Source organism: Miniopterus schreibersii (assembly GCF_964146895.1).
Source record: "Miniopterus schreibersii genome assembly, chromosome: 13".
Taxonomy (NCBI): domain Eukaryota; kingdom Metazoa; phylum Chordata; class Mammalia; order Chiroptera; family Miniopteridae; genus Miniopterus; species Miniopterus schreibersii.
Window position 1 is genome coordinate 54,894,344 of NC_138113.1, and position 20,233 is coordinate 54,914,576.

Sequence of the window (20,233 nt, forward strand, 5' to 3'; positions counted from 1 at the left end):
GCCTAGGCCGGCGCCTCAGCCAGCACCGCTCCCGTCCACAACCGCCGCCACCTGGCTGCGTGTGAGCCACGCCCCCTACGCAGGGAACCGGAAGCCGGCAGCGGCGACTTCCGGCGAGCTCGCCGGGGCTACGAGTCCCGAGAGGCCGCGCGCGGCGGAAGTAGGAGCTGTCTACGTTTCGGGAAGGGAAATTGGTCCGGCGGCTGTAAGCTCGGCTGCCTGGCCGAGGTGGCTGGCTCGTGTGCAGCCGGTGGAGGCCGCCGCGGGGCTCCCGGTGAGTCCTGAGGGGCGCTGCGTCCGCCGCGGCTCGGGCTCGCCCGCTGCCTTATCCTCCGACGGCCCTCGGCCCTGGAGTGAGACAGTGGGCCCGCTGCTGGGCCAGAGGGGCGTGGTGGGGGTGGGGTGGCGGGATAACACCTGGGACCCTCAGCTAGAGTTGAATATCGGAGAAACTGCGAGTAATGTTTACTTTGAGACTACCCCAGGCAGTGTTTCGGATGTACTTACCCTGCAAAGCGCTCCTACCCTGCGTCCGGGGTGGCGGGCGCGGCTGAGCCTGACGGGGCGCGGCCTGCGGCTGGAGACCCGGCCGCCGGGGCGTGGGGGCCGGGCGGTGACTGCGCTCACCTGGTTTCGGAGTGGTTCGACCGGTCTCCCACGGTGTCGTTTCCCCTGCTGACCTATTCATGGAGCAAAACACTGAATTTTAGTTTTGCTTTATTTTTATATCACCTTCTAGTGAGCGAGTTGCCTGCTGGGAATGCTTTGATGGACCACCGGTGTGATTAGGTCGTTTACTTCTTAAAGGCTTGGTGCTTAAGAGCACGGGATTGAGAGGCGGAATTTGAATTTGAGTCTCTCTCTCTCTCTCTTATTCAAATTTGAGTCAATCAGTCTGTCTTTGTCTCTCTTTGTCAGGACTGTCTGAGGATTGAAGTATGGCCCCTGTATAGGTGTTAATGGTGTGGTGCTGCCCTTGACCACTGTCACCACTGACTTTTCTCAAGGAATGGGGCGGAAATGTCAGGTGACCTCCTTCCTATATGGAAAGGAGTTCTGGTAGCCAACACTTTCTTTATATTACTAGTAAAAGACTTTTTCCCCCCCATAGGAAGATGTTACCAAGTACTTCAGTGAGTTCCCCACTGCAGGGGAATGGAGCGTTGAATTCCAGGGATGCAGCAAGACACACGGCGGGAGCAAAGCGCTACAAATACCTGAGAAGGCTTTTTCGTTTTCGGCAAATGGACTTTGAGTTTGCTGCCTGGCAGATGCTCTACCTGTTCACTTCCCCGCAGAGGGTTTATAGAAACTTTCATTATCGAAAGCAGACAAAGGATCAGTGGGCTAGAGATGACCCAGCTTTTTTGGTCCTATTAAGTATCTGGCTGTGTGGTAAGTGTTAGTTGATCTGCAGTAGTTGAAAAACAAATTGTTTGATCGGATTTGTCATTTGGGGACTCTTGTTATAAACTGTTGTGGGTCAGAATTTGGGGATATTTAAAGCTGTTCCTCTTTTCTGAAGCCTCACAAATCTCACAGGAAAGAAGGCTGTATTCTTCCTGGTTCTAAACGGCCCGAGCAGTTGCCAGAGTAAACTGTTACCTTGGAACATTAAAAAGCAGAGGGACAGAGTCACCCCATGTCTTGTAATTACTGTGATAAATACATCGATACCCAAATGCAAACTTACTGTGAAAAGGAGTGTAAAGATTGGAAATTGCTTTTCATAATCAGGGAAATCCAGAGGGAGAGTTCTAAAAGTACTGATAGGAACTTGAGAAAAACTACTTTCAAGTTCTCCAGTAGTATATAGCAAAAGCCTTTAGGGTGTTGAAGTGTGCAGATTTTTACCTTTAATTGAAAAGCTGGGCCACCCTAGTGAACCACAGACAGACAGGGGCCTCCTTGGTAATCTTGAGATATCTCAGTGGCCCTTCTGTGTTCAAGTTAGTGTGCATTTCTTAATCACATAGAATAGATCTTGGGAGTGTTGTTTAGATGTCTCTCCCCCATTGGACTGAGGGGATCTGGAGGGAGAGACTGTCCCCAATATCCCCAGAACCTTGCAAAGTGCCTGAACAAATCTTGTAAATCTTTCTTTCAGTGTCCACTGTAGGATTTGGCTTTGTGCTGGACATGGGATTTTTTAAGATGATAAAGCTTCTCCTTTGGGTTGTATTCATAGATTGTGTGGGCGTTGGTCTTCTCATCTCAACTCTGATGTGGTAAGTACCATACCTTTGGTTCTTCACATACTGCTGTAGGGCCTCCTTTGGGACTTACTTCACAGATACAGTAGTTGATGGAAATTGAAACAAGATAGGTGAACTGAGAGCATCCATTTTGACTGACAGGATTGGTGTAACTTGCCCTCTTGGGTCTACCCCATGTAAGAAAATACTCTAAAGTATGGTCTGTATTGTCAAAGTGCATGCAGCAAATAAGGGAAATGAAATGATTGTATCCTACTGACAAAATCCCTGATTTTGCAAAAATATCATACAGTTAGCCAATTCTGCTTAAGTTGTCTGTATGCTGGCTCATTTTTCTGCTTCATTTGTCAGTTGGTCACCACTAAGTGTATGAGATCTAGAAGGTTATGTCATGGAATCTTACTCTGAGTTTTTCATATTAAATGGAGCACACTTGAAAATAATTTTTTTCATTAAACTTCTGGTTCCTTCCTGCTGAAGGAGAGAGACACATACATAGAGGTTTTATTAAAAGGGTTCTCAGTCTGACTTTGTCTAGGTTTAGTTTCAAACAACAGTGTACTGAGTGTAAATCTGGTGTTTGGTTTTTCATTGTTCTAACCAATACAGGGCTCCTATGTGGTTGGCATGCTGAATGATGAGAATGGATGTGGTGGGTGAGCTTAGATGGCCTGTGGTTGAGTAGGCCTGGTAGTCAGTGTATATCAGAGAAAACACTATGGAGCATTTTAGTCACAGAGACACTTGGGTTCAAATGCCAGTTCAGTCATTTACTGTATAACTCTTAGTCCCAGACTTCTCTTTTATAAAATGGAATTATCTATTTTGCAAGGTATTTGAGAAGCTTGTGGTAGGAAAAGCACCTGGCATATAGTAAGTGCTCAATAAACGGTAGCTATTAATATTTTTAACAAAATTCTGAGACTATATAATCTGTGAAGATACCAACCTTTTATTTTCCTTTATAACTTCTTTCTAGTACAGTACAGGTTTTGTATATGCTAGTCAATAAATTGTTAATCTAAAATTCTAAAATCTGGCTTAAAAGTAATACTGCTAATGTACATCACTTATTTATTGTCAAAACATGGTATATGGAAAAACTTCAATAAATACGGCTTTCAGAGGAATAGTTTAGTTTGTAGCAAGCATTCTGCATGAATGCACTGACTCTGGAGGGCCTCAGAAACCAAGTCATCCTGGAGTTTAGTACCTCTGGTATGACTCTGTATGATAGTGTAAGTTAAATTGAAAAGGACTCAGTATGGTCCTAGCTGGTTTAGCTCAGTGGTTAGAGTGTCAGCCTGCAGACTAGAGGGTCCTGGGTTCGATTCCAGCCAAGGGCATGTACCTTGGTTGCAGGCTGGATCCGTGGCCCCAGTTGGGGTGTGTGTGGGAGGCAACCAATCAGTGTGGCTCTCACATCGATGTTTCTCTCTTCCTCCCTCCCACTCTCTCTGAAAAGCAATGGAAAGGATATCCTTGGGTGAGGATTAAAAAAAAAAGGACTCATGTTTTTGAGAACCTATGTTGTCTTGTGAATGGTGTAAGGAGCTAAAAATAAGAAATGATGACATATGATTGTGGTCATCCCAGAGGCACCACAGGAACCAGCATAAGGAGGTGTTTGGGGGATTGATGATTTCTAGTACCAACTTCAAAGACATAGAAATGTGGGCAGTACACTAGGTCTGAGAGTATAGGGTGACACTGAGTACCTGATGAAGATACATCATCTGCAAATAATGAGTTTTGCTTCTTCCTTGCCAATTTGGATGTCTTTTATTTATTCTTTTTGTTTGATTGTTGTGGCTGGGACTTCTAGTACCATGTTGAATATGAGTGGTGAAAGCGGACTTAAGAGGGAAACGCTTTTAGTTTTTGCCTATCAAGTATGATGGTGTCCATGGGTTAGCCATATATGGCCTTTAGTATGTTGAGGTATATTCCCTCTGTTCCCACTTTGCTAAGAGTTTTTATCATAAACGAGTCCTGGATTTTGCCAAATTATTTTTCTGAATTTATTGATATGATCATGTGATTTTTATCCTTTATTTTGTTTATGTGGTATATCATGTTAAATGATTTATGGATATTGAACCAGCCTTCCATCTTGGGAATAAATCCCCATTGATCATGGTGTATAATCTTTTTAATGTATTGCTGAATTCAGTTTGCTAATATTTTATTCAGGATTTTTGTATCTGTGTATAATTTTTTTTTTGTAATGTCTTTGTCTGGTTTGGGTATCAAGATAATGCTGGCTTTATAAAATGAGCTTGGGAGCCTTCTTTCCTCTCCAATTTCTTGGAATAGTTTGAGAAGGATGGGTATTAATTCTTTGAATGTTTGGTAAAATTCACCTGTGAAGCCATCTGGTCTAGTGCTTTTGTTTATTGGGAGTTTTTTGATTACTGATTCAATTCCGTTAGTTGCTCTGTTCACATTTTCTGGTTCTTCTTGACTCAGTGTTTGAAGATTGTGTGTTTCTAAGAATTTATCCATTTCTTCCAGGTTGTCCAGTTTGTTGGCATGTAATTGTTTGTACTATTTCCTTATAATCCTTTGTATTTTTGTGGTGTTGGGTGTCACTTATCTTTCACTTTTTATTTTATTTGGATCCTCTCTTTTCCTTTTTTCTGTTAATTAAATTTATTGGGGTGTTATTGCTCAGTAAGATTAATAATTTTCAAGTGTATATTTCTGTGATACGTGATACATGATCTGTATATTGCATTGTATTGTATGCCCACCATCCAAAGTCAAATTATCTTCTGTCATCACATGTTTGGGCCGCTTTACCTTTTACTATCCCTCCACCCCGCTTCCGCTCTGGTAACCATCATACTGTTGTCTGTGTATATGAGTTTTTGTTTATTTTTCTTATTTGTTCAGTTGTTAATTTCAGTTTTTATATCCCACATATTTGTGAACTCATATGGTTCTTTTTCTGACTGACTTATTTCACTTAGCATATTCTCAAGATCCATCCATGTTGTTGCCAGTGGCAGTATTTCATACTTTCTTTTGGCTGAGTAGTGTTCCATTATATATATGTAACACATCTTCTTTATCCATTCATCTGTGTATGACACTTTAGTTGTTTCCATGTCTTGGCCACCATCAGTAATGCCTAATGAATATAGGGGTGCATATATCTTTGCAAATAAATGTTTTCAAATTTTTCGGATACCCAGAAGAGGAATTTCTGGGTCATATGGTAACTCTATTCTTAATTTTTTGAGGAACTGCCAGACTGTTTTCCATAGTGACGGTACTAGTCTACATTCCCACTACCCCATTGAATGAGGGTTCCTTTTTCTCCACAACCTTTCCAACACTTGTCATTACTTGTTTTGTTGATAATACCCATTCTAACAGGCGTGAATTGATATCTCATTTTAGTTTTGATTTGCATTTTCCTAATAGCTAATGAAGTTGAGCATCTTTTTTATGTCTATTGGCTGTTTTTATGTCTTATTGAGAGAAATGTCTGTTCAGGTCCTTGTCCATTTTTTAATTGGATTGCTCACTTGTTTGGTGTTGTTTATATATTTTGGATACTAACTCCTTGTCAGAGCTGTTGTTTGCAAATGTCTTCTCCCATTCAGTTGGTTGCCTTTTTGTTTTTGTTGGCCGTTTCTTTTGTTGTGCAGAAACTTTTTAGTGTGATACAGTTCCATTCATTCATTCATTCATTTATTTTATATTTTTAAATTTTATTTTTGTTTAAAATATTATAGATGTCCCTTTTTCTCCCCCAATGACCTGTTCCACCCCGTCCCATCCCCCTCCCCAGTCCCTCTCCCCATCATTATCCGTGTCCTTGGGTTGTGCCCTTTCATTTATTTTTGCCTTTGGGATCAAATTCATAAAATCTTCTCCAAGACCAAGTCCATCAGTTTAGTACCTATGTTTTTTTTCTATGTAATTTATTGTTTTAGATCTTATATTTAAATCTTAGATCCATTTTGAGTTAGTTTTTGTTCATGGGGACAAACTGAAGTCCAGTTGCATTCTTTTGCATGTGGCTTTCCAATTTTCCTCTTTTTTTCTTGATGACTCTGGCTGAAGGTTTTTCTGTTATATTTATCTTTCTCTTTTTTTAAATATGTTTTTATTGACTTTTTTTTGAAGAAAGGGAGAGGGAGAGAGAGAAAGAACCATTAATGAGAGAGAAACATTGATTGGCTGCTTCCTGCATGCCCTCCCTGTACTGGGGATCAAACTTGCAACCTATGCATGTGCCCTGACAGGGCATTTCTTTTCTTTTTTTCTTTTACACTCTATTTCATTTATTTCCTCTCAGATCTTTATTATTTCCTTACTTACTTTTCTTAGTTCCTTTTGGTATAAGGGTAGCTTGTTTGAGATTTTTCTTGTTTCTTAAAGTAGGCCTTTATTGCTATGAATTTCCCTTTTGGAACTGCTTTTGCTGTGTCCCATAGATTTGGGACATTTTTTTGTTTTTTCATTTTTTTTTGTCTCAAGGTTTCTTTTGATTTCTTCCTTGATCTTGTTAACCCATTTATTGTTTAGTGCCATGTTATTTAGCCTCCATGGGTTTGTGTGTGTTTCCAGTTTTCTTCTTGCAATTGATTTCTAGTTTATTGTGATCAGAAAAGATGCCTGATATGATTTCAGTCTTCTTAAATTTATTGAGATTTATTTTGTGGCCCAACATGTGGTCTGTTGTGGAAAATGTTCAGTGTACACTTGAAATAATGTATATTCTGCTGCTTTTGGGTGAAATGTGCTAAAAATATCAATTAAGTCCATCTGGTCTAAAGTGTCTTTTAAGGCCACTAATTTTTTTTTTTCTTTTTGTCTTGTTTTTATTCCTTTCAATATCATTAATTTTGTCCCTCCCTCCCTCCCTCCCTCCCTCCCTCCCTCTCTCTCTCTCTCTCTCTCTCTCTCTCTCTCTCTTTCTTTCCTTCCTTCCTTCCTTCCTTCCTTCCTTCCTTCCTTCCTTCCTTCCTTCCTTCCTTCCTTCCTTCCCTCCCTCCCTCCCTCCCTCCCTTCCTTCCTTTCTTCCCCTCTTTCTTTCTTTCTCTCTCTCTCTCTCTTTCTTTCTTTCTTTCTTCTTTCTTTCTTTCTTTCTTTCTTTCTTTCTTTCTTTCTTTCTGTCTTTCTGTCTTTCTGTCTTTCTGTCTTTCTGTCTTTCTGTCTTTCTTTCTTTCTCTCTCTCTCTCTCTCTCTCTCTCTCTCTCTCTGTCTCTTTCTCTTTCTCTCTTTCTCTCTTTCTTTCTCTCTTTCTTTCTTTCTTTCTTTCTTTCTTTCTTTCTTTCTTTCTTTCTTTCTTTCTCTCTCTCTCTCTCTCTCTCCCTTCCTTTCTTCCTTCCTTTCTTCCTCTCTCTCTCTCTCTCTCTCTCTCTCTTTCTCTCTCTTTCTCCCTCTCTTTCTCTCTCTTTTTCTCTCTCTCTTTCTCTCTCTCTCTCTCTCTCTCTTTCTTTCTTCTTCCTTTCCCTTCCCTCCCTCCTCACCCGAGGATATTTTTTACATTGTATTTCAGAGAGAGTGGAAGGGAGAAAGAGAAAAAAACATCGATGTGAGAGAGACACATCAATTGGTTGCCTCCCACTCACATCCCAACCGGGGCTGGAGATTGAGCCTGCAACTGAGGTGTGTGCCTTTGGCCAGAATCAAACCCAGGGGTCAGTCTACAGGCTGACCACTGAGCCAAACCAGCTAGGGCTCAGTGTCATTTTCACACAGGCTTTTCCTTTTTTTCTTTCTACTTCCTTTGGATATAATCTTCATTCTCCTAAACTTTAAAATATATATATATTTTTATTGATACATGTCTCCCATTCCTGCTCTTCCTTTACTCCTCTCCACCTAGCCCCTACCACACCCCAGGCATTCACCATGTTCATAGCAGCATTATTTATGATAGTTAAAATTTAAAACGCAGATACCCATCAGTAGATGAGTGGATAATAAAGCCATGGTACATTTACACAGTGCAATACCATGAAGCTGTAAAAAAGAAGGATCTCTTACCCTTTGAGACAGCGTAGATGGACCTGGAGATTATTATGCTAAGTGAAATTAGACTGTCAGAGAAAGAAAAATATTACATGATCTAATTTATTTGTGGAATCTAATGAACAGAATAAACTGACCAATAAAATAGGTCCAGAGGCATGGAGGCACAGAACAGACTGACAAATGTCAGAGGGAAAGGAAGGGGGCAGGGATGGGAAGAGATTAACCAAACAATTTACATACTTATATGCATATCCTATGACACAGACAGTAGTGTGGTGAATGCCTGGGGTGTGGTAGGGGCTGGCTGGAGGGGGAATGGGATATATTCCTGGGAAGTGAGATCGCTAGGTCAAGTGGCAGTTCCATTTTTAATTTTTTGAGGAACCTCTATACTGTTTTCCACAAGTTGCACCAGTCTGCATTCCCACCAGCAGTGCACTAGGGTTCCCTTTTGTCCACATCCTCACCAGCACTTGTTGGCTTATTGATGGCAGCTGTTCTGACAGGTGTGAGGTGATAACCTCATTGTAGTTTTAATTTGCATCAATCTTGTTTATCTTTTCAAAGAACCAGCTCTTCATTTCATTGATCTTTTGTATTGTTTTTTTTTAGTCTCAGTGTCATTTATTTCTGTTCTGATCTTTATTTCCTTCTACTTTCTCTAGGCTTTTCTTGTTGTTCTCTGTGTAATTCTTTAAGTTGTTGGATTAGATAGTCTATTAGAAATTTTTCTTGTTTTTTGAGGAGGCCTATAGTGCAATGAACTTCCCTGTCAGGACTGTTTTTGCCGTGTCCCATAGATTTTGGGTTGTTGTGTATTTATTTTCATTTCTTCCCATGAAGTTTTTTATTTCTTCCTTGATCTCATTGGTAACCCATTCATTGTTTAATAACATGCTATTTAGCCTCCATGTGTTTGGATGTTTTTTGAGTGCTTTTATTGTAGTTGATTTCTAATTCCATGCCATTGTGATCCAAAAAGATGCTTGATGTAATTTCAAATCTTCTTGAACTACTATAGATTTGTTGTATGTCCTAACATGTGGTCTATCTTAGACAATGTCCCCCCATGTGCACTTGAGAAGAATGTATGTTCTGTAGCATTGGGGTGGAATGTTCTGTAAATGTCAATTAATTCCATCGTATCTAGTGTGTCATTTAGGATCACTGTTTCCTTGTTGATTTTTTTTGTCTGGAAGATCTATCCAGTGAAGTCAGTGGGGTGTTAAAGTCCCCTGCTATGGTTGTATTGCTGTAAATTTCTCCCTCAAAGTTCTTAAGAAATTTTTTTTTTTAATATACTTGGGTGCTCCTATATTGGGTACATACATGTTTACCAGGGTTATATCCTCTTGTATTGATCCCTTTAGTATTATGTAGTGACCTTCTTTGTCTCTTGTTGTGGCCGTCATTTTGAAGTATATTTTGTCAGATATGAGTATTGCTATTCCAGCTTTTTTTTTCGTTACCATTTTTTTCTGTACCTTCACTCTCATCCGGTGTGAGTTTTTTGTTCTGAGGTAGGTCTTTTGTATACAGCATATATATGGGTCATGTTTTCTTATCCATTCAGCTACCCTATGTCTTTTGATTTGAGCATTTAAGCTATTTACATTTAAAGTTGTTATTGTTAGGTACTTATTTATTGCCATTTTTATTCTTTATGGCTGTGTTTCTATTATTATTCTTATACCATTACCTGCAGCATTTCTTTCATTGCTGGTTTGGTGGTGATAAACTCCTTTAGCCTTTTTTGTCTTGGAAGCTCTTTTTTCAACTTCAATTTTAAATGATATCCTTGCCGAATAGAGTAATCTTGGATTCAGGCCCTTGCTTTTTATTACTTTGAATACTTCATGTCACTCCCTTCTGGCCTGAAATGTTACTATTGAGAATCAGTTGACAGTCTAATGGGAACTCCCTCGTGGGTAACTTTTTGTCTTTCTTGCTGCCTTTAAGGTTCTTTCTTTGTTTTTGGCATTTGCCATTTTAATTATGATGTGCCTCGGTGTGGATCTCTTTGGGTTCATCTTAATTGGTACTCTCTGTGACTCCTGAACTTGGCTTTTTTCTTCACCAAGTCAGGGACGTTTTCTGTCATTATTTCTTCAAACAGGTTCCCTGTTCCTTGCTCCCATTCTTTTCCTTTTAGTACCTGTGTGGTGTGAATGTTGTTACATTTCATGTTGTCCAAAGTTCCCTTAAGCTATCCATCTGCTTTTTAATTCTTTTATTTTATGCCCTCATTGGGTGTTTATTTCTACCTTGTCTTCCAAGTCACTAATTCAGTCCTCTGCTTTATCCAGTCTACTTTTAATTCCTTTCAGTGTAATCTTGATGTTAGATACAGTATTGTTCATTTACGACTGGTTCTTGTTCGTGGTTTTCTATTTCCTTTTTCATGCTGTCATAGTTCCCACTAAGTTTCATGTAATTCTAAGTTCCTTGAGCATTTTTATAACCATTATTTTGAACTCTATGTTTGATAAGTTGTTTGTCTCCATTTCATTATTTCTGGTCTCTTGTTACAGCTTTTGTTTTAAACTTTGTTTTGTCTGATATAGATATTGCTACCCCAACTCTTTTTGCTTGTTTCCATTTGCATAAAATACCTTTGTCACCCTTTTTAGTTTCAGTGCGTGCATGTGTGTTGATCTGGAGTGGGTCTCTTGTAGGCAAGCATATGCACAGGTCTAATTTTCTTAATCCATTCAGCCACCCTATGTCTTTTGATTGGAGCATTTAGTTTATTTACATTGAAAGTAATTTGATAGGTATGCCATTATTGCCATTTTATCAGTTTTCTGGTTGTTTTTAGTTTTTCTCTGTTCCTTTCATACTTTCTTGCTCTTCTCTTGTATGTTGATGATTTTCTGTAGTGTTGTGTTTGGAATCCTTTCTCCTTATTTTGTGCACATCTGATTTTGTGCACATCTCTTGTAGATTTTTTGGTTTGTTTTTCACCATGTGCTTCTATATACCAATAGAAGGACTGTTTATACGAGTCTGTTTCAAGTTGGTGGTCACTTAATTTAGAACACAATTTTTAGTCACCCCCTCCCATTTTGTTTGTGTATATCCCTTAATTTATTATTGTAATTTCTACTTTTGTCTTTTAACCTTTGTACTAACTTGGTTGATCCACAGTTTTTGCTAAGTGTTGGCCTTTTTCAGTGAGATTTTTTTTCTTTCCTATATATTTTTTATTCATACTTTTTAATCTTTTCTAGTTAAAGAAGGCCCCTTTAACATTTCTTGTAAGTCTGGTATTGTGGTGAGGAACTCATTCAGTCTTTCTTGTCTGGGACACTTTATTTCTTCAATTCTAAATGATATCCTGCTGATTAAGAGTAGTAATCTTGTTGTAGGTTTTGGTCTTTCAACACTTGAAATATTTTGTGCCAATCCCTTTTGGCCTGCAGAGTTTGTGTTAAGATATTAGCTGACAGTCTTATGGTAAAGGGTGCCCTTATATATAACTGACTGCTTTTCTCTGATATATTTAAGATTTTCTTTTTTTAACCTGTAGCATTTTAATTATGATGTGTCTTGGTGTGGTCCTCTTTGGGTTTATCTTGTTGGGGACACACTGCACTTCCTGGACTTGTATGTATATTTCCTTTGCCAGGTTAGGGAAGTTTTCCATTATTATTTCTTCAAATAGGTTTCCAGTCCATATTTTTCTGTCTTCTTCTGGAACCCTTATGGTGCAAATATTGGTAGGCTTGATGTTGTCCCAGAGAGCCCTTAAACTATCATTTTTTAAAATTCCTTTTTCTTTTTTGCTATTCTGATTGGGTGTTTTTTTACTACCTTGTCTTCCACATCACTGATTCGATCCTCTGCTTCATCTAACCTGATGTTGATTCCTTCTAGTCTGTTCTTCCCTGCAGTTATTGTATTCTTCAGTTCTGATTAGCTCTTGTTTCTGTTTTCCATCTCCTTATGTTTTTGTATCTTTTTGAAGTTTTTCCTGAGTTCATCTGTTCTTTCAAGTTCATTGCATACTGTTATATGCAGTGTTTTGAACTCTGCATCTGGTAAATTGACATCATTTTGTTTAGTTCTTCTGGAGTTTTGCCTGCTCTTTTATTTGGGACAGGTTTGTTTGTCTCCTCATTTGGCTGACCTCTGTGTTTGTAACTATGTTTTAGGTAGATATGCTGTGTGTCCTGGTCTTGACAGAGTAGCCTTATGCCCAAAGTGCCCTGTGGGGCACAGTGACAGTCTTTCTGGTCACCTGAGCCAGTTGCTCCAGGGGTTTTCCCTGTGTGGGTTGTGTGTGCCCTCCTGTTGTAGTTGTGCCTTGATTGCTGCAGGCAAGTCATTTGGTGGTGTTTACTCTCTGGCTGACTGGCTGTGAGGGCTGGATGTAACTACAGCAGACTAATTGCTGACCCCCACAGATCGGTTGTTACTTTAGCATGGCTGTGGTGCCAGCTGAAGCTGCCCTTTGGGTACACCATTTGTGGAACTGGTTGGGTGGTGCTCTGGTGTGGCATGAAGCCATCCACTAGGTTTGTTGAGGCTGGAGCCTCTTGAGAGGGACTCTGGTGCAGTCCAAGGTGAGCCACCACTTATGCTAGGCTTGATGCCTCTTGGTAAAAACTGTAAAGTGATCTGCGGTTGCTTGTACTGGGCTTGGAGGTGTCTGGGAGAGGCTGTACTGCAAACCGAGGCTGCCTGCCTTTTGTGCCATGATGGGACACTTTACTGTGCCCTACTGATGCAAGCTGAGATCAGCTGCCACTTGTGCTTGGCTTATGGCCTCTTAGTTGGAACTACATTACAGGCTAAGACTGGTTTCCACCTATGCCAGGCTTGGGGCCATCTGATGGGAATTAGAATGCACGTCGAGATTGGTTTCTGTTGGTACTAGGCTTGGGGCCGCTTGGGAAGAGCTACAATGCATGCTGAGGACCCGGCTGCTGCTTATACAGGGTTTGCGGAACTTTGGGAAAGTCTGTAGGGCAAGCCTAGGACAGCCACCACTTGTGTGAGGTTTGCAGATTGTGAGGAAAGTCTGCAGTGCAAGCCAGGGCAGGCTGCTTATGTGGAGGAGCTGTCTGAAGAGGCAAGGGCCCTGTGAGCAACTTGGGTGGGGTCTTAGGATGATCAGGGCAGAGGGAAAATATTAGTTTTATGGAGAGCACAGATTTGGTGCCCACATACACAGGGCTGGATGGGTGGGAAGAGAGATAACCAAGGAACAATGGTGTCTGCCAGCACATCCGTCCTTAGTGAGAGTTGTCCTGACCCCTGCCCCCCCAGCCCTCACCCTCAAGTTAGTTCATTCATCTCTTCCCAGTATGTGTCTGGCACTGTTCGCGTTGTGGCCACTGTACTAGCTTAAAGAGTAAGTTTGTGAGTGAGTCTATGTGTGTTCCCTTTAAGAGCAGCGCCTTTGTTTCTAGCAGCCCCTTGTCTTTGGACACTATCCCAGCTGGTTTGCACAGCCAGATATGGGAAGTCCCATGTGGGGCTGTGACACCTCGTCCCTCTGGGTGGACCTCCGTAGCCAACATATCCCTCCCATTTCGTAAATCCACACCATGGGTGCAGGACCTGCCATGTCCAAGTATCCACCCCTCCTACAGTCTTGATGTGGCTGCTTCTCTGTATCTTTGATTATAACAGTCTGTTCAGCTAGACTTCAAGAGGTTCTCAGTGGTTCTATAATTTAGTCGTAATTTTGGTGTGATCTTGAGAGGAGTCAAGCTCAGAGTTGACCTACTTTGCCACCTTGACCAGAGTTCTCTTTCTCTGTTTTATTTTTTTCTATTTGCTAGTGCAATTGGGTGATTTCCACTTTGTCTTCCAGCTCAGACTTGTTCTTCTGCATCAACTAATCTGCTCTTGGTTCCCTCTAGTGTATTTTTCATTTCAGTTATTGTTCAATTCTGATTGGTTTTATTTTATATTTTCTTTTTGCTGCTGTTCTGAGTTCATCTATTCTTCCAAGTTTTGGGGGCATCCTTATCAGTGTTTGATGTCTTTATCTAGTAGACTGCTTTTTCCTGTTTTTCTGGGGTCTTATCTTGATCTTTTGTTTAAAACATATTTTTTGGTCTCATTTTGGTTCTTTCTCGGTGTTTGTTTCTATGAATTAGGCAAAACAGCAACCTCTCCCAGTGTTGCAGGAGTAGCCTTGTGTAGGAGCTTCCCCTTTGTAAACTGCATGGTTGGTGTCTTTGGAGGGGCAGCTGGAGTTGGAGCGTGCGTGTGCTGTAGGGAGACTCAGGGTCAATCTGCACCAGGGTTGTCTTGGCCAACTGGTTGGAGTTGGAGCGGGTACAGTCTACAGGGAGTCCCAGGGGCAAGCTATTTGGGGCTGCCTTGGCAGATGAGCTGGGGCTACATACAGTTGGAGCCAGCTCAGGCCACAGGGGTCCTGGGGTCCAGCCTCCCTGGGGCCATGTTGGCTGGCTGGCTGGCTGGCTGGAGCTGCAGTTAGACGGTCTAGGGCTGTGGAGAGTCCCAGGGGCAAGCCACACCGGGGCCTGGAGCTTTAGTTGTAGTGGGTGCTTGCCTCAGGGAGACCCAGGGGCAGTCCTCGCTAGGAGTACCTTGGCAGGCCGGTTGGGGCTGTAGCTGGCATGGTCTGTGGAAGTCCCAGGGACAAGCCATATATAACGGAGTGGGAGCTGTAGTTAGAGCATGTGAGAGCCTTGGGAAGTTACAGGGACAAACTGTGCTGGAGTCACCTTTGCAGGCCAGCTGGAAACGCTGTAGTTGGGGAAGGCCGCTGGGAGACCTAGGGACAAGCCAAGGAGATGGTGTGGGACTGACAGCGTTGGCTGCCTTGCTAGAGTGTTTGGATCATGGTCCTGCCCATGTGATCGAGGGGGAGGGCACCAGTTGGTGCTCTGTGGTGTCTCTGACACTGGAGAGAGTTCCCACAGTTCCCCTCCTTTTTGGCAGATAGTGTGCCTTTTAATCAGCTTTTTCACCATGCCCCAGGGCAGGTGTCTGCATGTGGGCCCTTCAGTAAAACCCTCCCTACTGCAGGTTGTTGTTGGGGGTGAGGTTCCCTCAGTATCAGTACCATGTCTCTCTCTCCTACTGTTTGTGTGGTCTCTCATTTGTTGTACAGAAGCTGTTCGGTCAGCCCTCAGTTCTTCCTCAGGGGGAATTGCTCTGTGGGTGTAAATTCGATGTGTTCGTGGAGTGAGTTTAAGGTGTTACTATGCCCCATCTTGTACCAGAAACCGATATTTTACTTTTCATTCATTCATAATTTAACTAGTGTGCCATACTGTGGAACGGTGGCTGTTCCTATGGCTAGATACATCACTGGCCACTCTTTTCTTACTAGTTCCTCCTGGTTCTCTGGCCTTGGACCTGGTCTCAGTCTACATTCTGTAGGTGACCTCATTCCGGCCCTTGGCTTTAAATACAGTGTCACACTGATGAGTTTATATCTTGTTTGACCCTCTTCCCTAAGCTTTGGGCTTTATATATTTCTTAGTCCATTCTAATAGGCATCTTCCGCATAACAGGTCCAAGTCCAAACTCCTGCATTCTCCTTCCTGCCCCCGAACCATTCTCTCAGCAGCCATTCCCACCTCAGTCAATGGCAGCTCGATCTTCCACATGTTTAAGGCAGAAATAAGTCATCGTTGGCTTTTCCCCCTCATACTCCACATCCGGTACTTCAAATCCTATTGGTGCTGCCATGTAACTGGAGTATTATCCCACATGGCCCACCTCTGCTGCTGGCACCGTTCATCCCTCTCGCAGTAGCCTCTCAACTTCCCCTCTTGTCCCTGTAGTCTATTCTCAGGGCAGCCAGAGGAACCTGGCCAAAACAGTAAGTCCCTTCTGGGAAATCTGTGATCTCTTATTTCACCAAGAGTAAAATACAGAAGTCTTAAAATGGCCACAGACTCTGTAAGATCCGGCTCCCTGTTTCTTTCCTGATTTCATTTCTTGCTAATCTGCTCATTTATTCCTGGCACACTGGTTTCCTCACCCACTCCTCAGACATGCCAGGTGTCCTGCCAGCCACCCCTTCTGTATTCCACCATCTCCTCCACCTCTGCATTGGCCTCCCTAGTGCCTGGAATGCTCTGTCCCGGGTGATTCCTGTCACTGCCCTTGGGTCTTCACCCAGATGTTACTTTCTCATGACCATCATAGCTAACATTGCATTTCAACTCTGTATTCTCTATCCTTCTTCACTTTTTCTTTCTTTCCCTGCCAAGGACATGTTTTCATTGATTTTGAGAGAGAGAGAGAAATGTCAGTTGCCTACTGTACACACCCCGACTGGGGATCGAATCTGCAACCTGGGTATGTAATCTGATCGGGAATCAAACCCTGCAACCTTCTGGTGTAGGGGATAATGCTCCAACCAATTGAGCCATCCAGCCAGGGCTACTGGTTTTTTCCTGTTTTTTTCTATAATACCATCTGACATATTTATATTCTATTGTCAGTCTACTCCCACTAGATTGAAGGCAGGGATTTTTTTTTTTAATCCCCACCTGAGGGTATTTTTTCCATTGCTTTTTCAGAAAGAGTGGAAGGAAGAGAGCGGTGGCGGGGGGAGAGAGAGGAACATCAACGTGAGAGACACACGACACATAGATTGGTTGTCTCCCACATGCCGCCCGACCTGGGCTGGGGATCGAGCCTACAAGTGAGGTACATGCCGTTGGCCGGAATCGAACCCCAAGCCCTCAGTCCATGGACTGACGGCTCTAACCACTGATCAACCAGCTAGAGTGAAGGCAGGGATTTGTGTTTTGTTTATTGCTGTATTCCCACTATATGAAATAACACTTGGTACATAGAAGGCAGTCAGTAAACACTGTTAGAATTTTTATTGTATTGTGAAAGAAATTCTAATTTTGCTCTTCAGGTTTATCTCTAACAAGTACTTGGTGAAGCGGCAGAGCAGGGACTATGATGTGGAGTGGGGCTATGCCTTCGACGTGCATTTGAACGCGTTTTACCCTCTCCTAGTCATTCTGCATTTCATCCAGCTTTTGTTCATCAACCGTAAGTAGCAGTTCTCAAAATATTTTCAAAAGGTCTTCATTGTATGCAATGAAAAGAGAGTAACTCTCTGAATTGTTGTCTCTTTGTGGCAGATGTCATCCTGACAGACACATTTATTGGATATTTGGTTGGAAATACCTTGTGGTTGATTGCTATTGGTTATTACATCTATATAACCTTCCTGGGATACAGTGGTAAGTAATTAATTTTTTTGGTTGACTGAAAACATAAAAGGGGAAAGTTGTAGCAGTAATACAGTTAGCTTACTTTTATTGAGCCCTTGTAGGCACTGTCCCAAGTGTTTGATATTTTTTCAGTTTATCTTCCTAATTATATAATACAGGTTTACTTACCCCATTTTTCAAATGAGGAAACGAGCACAAAGGCATTAAGTAACATGGTCTGGTCACACATCTCAAAAGTGGCATAGCTGGTATGTAACAAATTTAATCATTTCAAGGAACCATGTAAACCATATTATCTCCATGTTACCCCAAGAACCCGTGACCGGGTTCCTCTTTCTCTAGGCTTTCGGGTTTGAGTCCCCAGTGGTAGGTTAGAGAGAGGAAAGGGTTGGTCAGATGAATGGGCACATAGGCATATGAACTTCAGTGTTTAAAACCTTTGCCTCGCCCGGCCAGCATGGCTCAGTGGTTGAGCATCGACCTATGATACAGAAGGTCGATTCCTGGTCAGGGCACATGCCCAGGTTTTGGGCTCAATCCCCAGTAGGGGGTGTGCAGGAGGCAGCCAATCAATGACTCATCATTGATGTTTCTCTCCCCCTCTCCCTTCCTCTCTCTGAAATCAATATTTTTTTTTTTTTTTTTTGAACCTTTGCCTCATTTTCCATTTTTATATAATCACTATATGGTCTGTAGATGATCCCAGATTAGGCCCAGCTTCTACTGACCTGATGATATTTTGCAAATTTATTGTTAAATCCTGCTGTCAGTTCATTTTCCTTAATGAGAAACATATTTACGTTACTCTTTAAGAAGTAATCTCCATTAAATAGAGCTAAATTAACCCTAGAGATTTCTCTTATAATTTATTCTTATGTACATTTTTAACCCTTTCTTGTCACTCTGGATGATTAGAACCTTACTGTAAATGCAAACTTGCCCAGAACTGGTCCCACCCCCATGGCTGCTTTGCCAGAGACTTAATCCCCTCAAATTATAATACCTTGTGTGGGGTATTGGAAGTCCCTTCTCCAGTTCAGGGGAGCTGTGTGGCATGTCATACTGTGATTAGCATGCTGCAGCATTGTGCTTTCTGAGTGGGTTTTTGATCCCTCTCCTGGTAACTCCCTGTAGTTCAGCACACACAGGGTAGGAATGAGCAAGAAACAGACATGGCTATTGATATTGGGGACAGATTCTGTTTGAGTTTCAGCTCTTTCCTAAAGCTTGGGATACCAGCTGAGATCTCGCCCTCAGTGGAGCTGTAACGATATCTACATTGGAAAATCAAAGAGCTGGAAGTGGTTTTTTTCCTATAACGTCATCCATCTCTGTTGGTACTTTAAGATGGACTCAGGGTTTCTGAAGCTGTCACAGTTTAAACTCACCACCAGTTCATAATATTTACGGTGTTTGTCCCTTGTTCTCAACCTGTCCTAGTCCTGGATTTGCTTCTCTCTCAGCCTTTGTGCTGAACTAACCCCTCTCCTAGGTTTCTTCACGGCCATGAGGAAGGAAGCAACCCAGAATAGCAAGATTAGCATGGTTTTGGCTGCATAGCATCATCTCACTGATTGAAAATGCGCGTTCCTCTTTGGCCTCACATGTAGTGAAGAGCTGTCTTTCAGAATGTTCATTTGTTAGTCATGTTTCCTCCTCCAAAAAAATGAATTTGGTTTTATTTTCCAGCATTGCCATTTTTGAAAAATACAGTAATCCTCCTCTATCCATTTGCACCTCTCGTTCTGATCTACGGGCTGTCACTAGCACTAGGATGGAACTTCACCCACACACTGTGTTCCTTCTACAAGTACAGAGTGAAATGAAAAAAAAAGTGAGACATCTTAGCTGTTTCAACAGTATTGGGGAAGTGATTTCTTATGAAACTTGTAAGTAAACTCTTATTGTAGATATCTTAAAGGTGTAAATAAAGTTTGTGAATTTGAGGAAATATATGTTAACACTATTGTCAAATACATTCCTTAAAACTAAATGTACATTTCTATAATAAATATTTTTTAAACTAAAGCATGCATTTTATTCATTCTAATATTTGCATGCACAAGGATGATATACAAAATACTGAAGGGATGAGGAAATTAGGTAAAACTTTTTAACATGAATTCTTTTTGAAAGAGCTTCTTTTTGGAGAACATGGTAATCATCATGCTCCCCCTCCCCCCACTTACTGACAAGGCACTTACTCAGCCTCCATTTCCTAAGGGGCTGTACTTTAAACATTTACAGAGGGCATATCATCTCAGTGTAACCTTCAGGCCCTAAATATCTTTAACAGCATTTTCTCTACAAAAAGCCAAACCAGCCCAGGCCGGCGTGGCTCAGTGGTTAAGGCGCATGTGGGAGGCAACCAATCAATGTTCTGTCCCCTTGCCCCGGTCCCTTCCAATCTCTCAAAATCAATGGAAAAAAAATATCCTTACTCCTTGGGTGAGAATGAAAACGATAAATCAAAGAGTGAAGAGGCCCATGGTGGCTCCTCTTAATTTGGGAGCTCTGTAGTGCACATATATGAGTATCTGCATCACACTGATAACCACTGTCTTAACATCAAAGCTTTTTTCTTTAAGGATTTTCTAAAACCCACATAGAAGATCCACTGCTGTTTTCTAACTGAAAATAGTTCGTGTATAACTGTATCAGTGTTAAAAAAATAAAATAAAGAACTTGCTTTTCATGAAGTCTTACCTATTTTTATTAGAAGGAATCTTGAATTCAGCATGGCTTTTAAACTTCTTTATTTCAAACACACATGAACAGCTGTAGCACAGACAAACAGGGATGCAAGGCACAGTCAACAGGACCAGCTATTAGGTT

At 41.7% G+C, this 20,233-nt stretch overlaps 1 protein-coding gene across 3 annotated transcripts; it reads left to right on the top strand.

Moving 5' to 3' along the window:
* Window positions 1-66: 66 nt before the first annotated feature.
* On the top strand, window positions 67-20,093 carry UNC50 (unc-50 inner nuclear membrane RNA binding protein). 3 transcript variants are annotated; one of them, XM_081155967.1, is made up of 6 exons: window positions 67-274; window positions 1,112-1,395; window positions 2,108-2,228; window positions 17,074-17,213; window positions 17,306-17,407; window positions 19,088-20,093. In XM_081155967.1, exons 2-6 carry the CDS (start codon window positions 1,116-1,118, stop codon window positions 19,222-19,224), a joined length of 780 nt encoding a protein of 259 aa, XP_081012093.1. In that variant the 5' UTR covers window positions 67-274; window positions 1,112-1,115; the 3' UTR covers window positions 19,225-20,093. The 3 variants fall into 3 exon arrangements, with proteins under 3 accessions (XP_081012093.1, XP_081012094.1, XP_081012095.1); XM_081155968.1 differs by having other exon boundaries at window positions 116-274; window positions 2,189-2,228; XM_081155969.1 differs by having other exon boundaries at window positions 121-274; window positions 1,116-1,395.
* The last annotated feature ends 140 nt before the right edge of the window (window positions 20,094-20,233 follow it).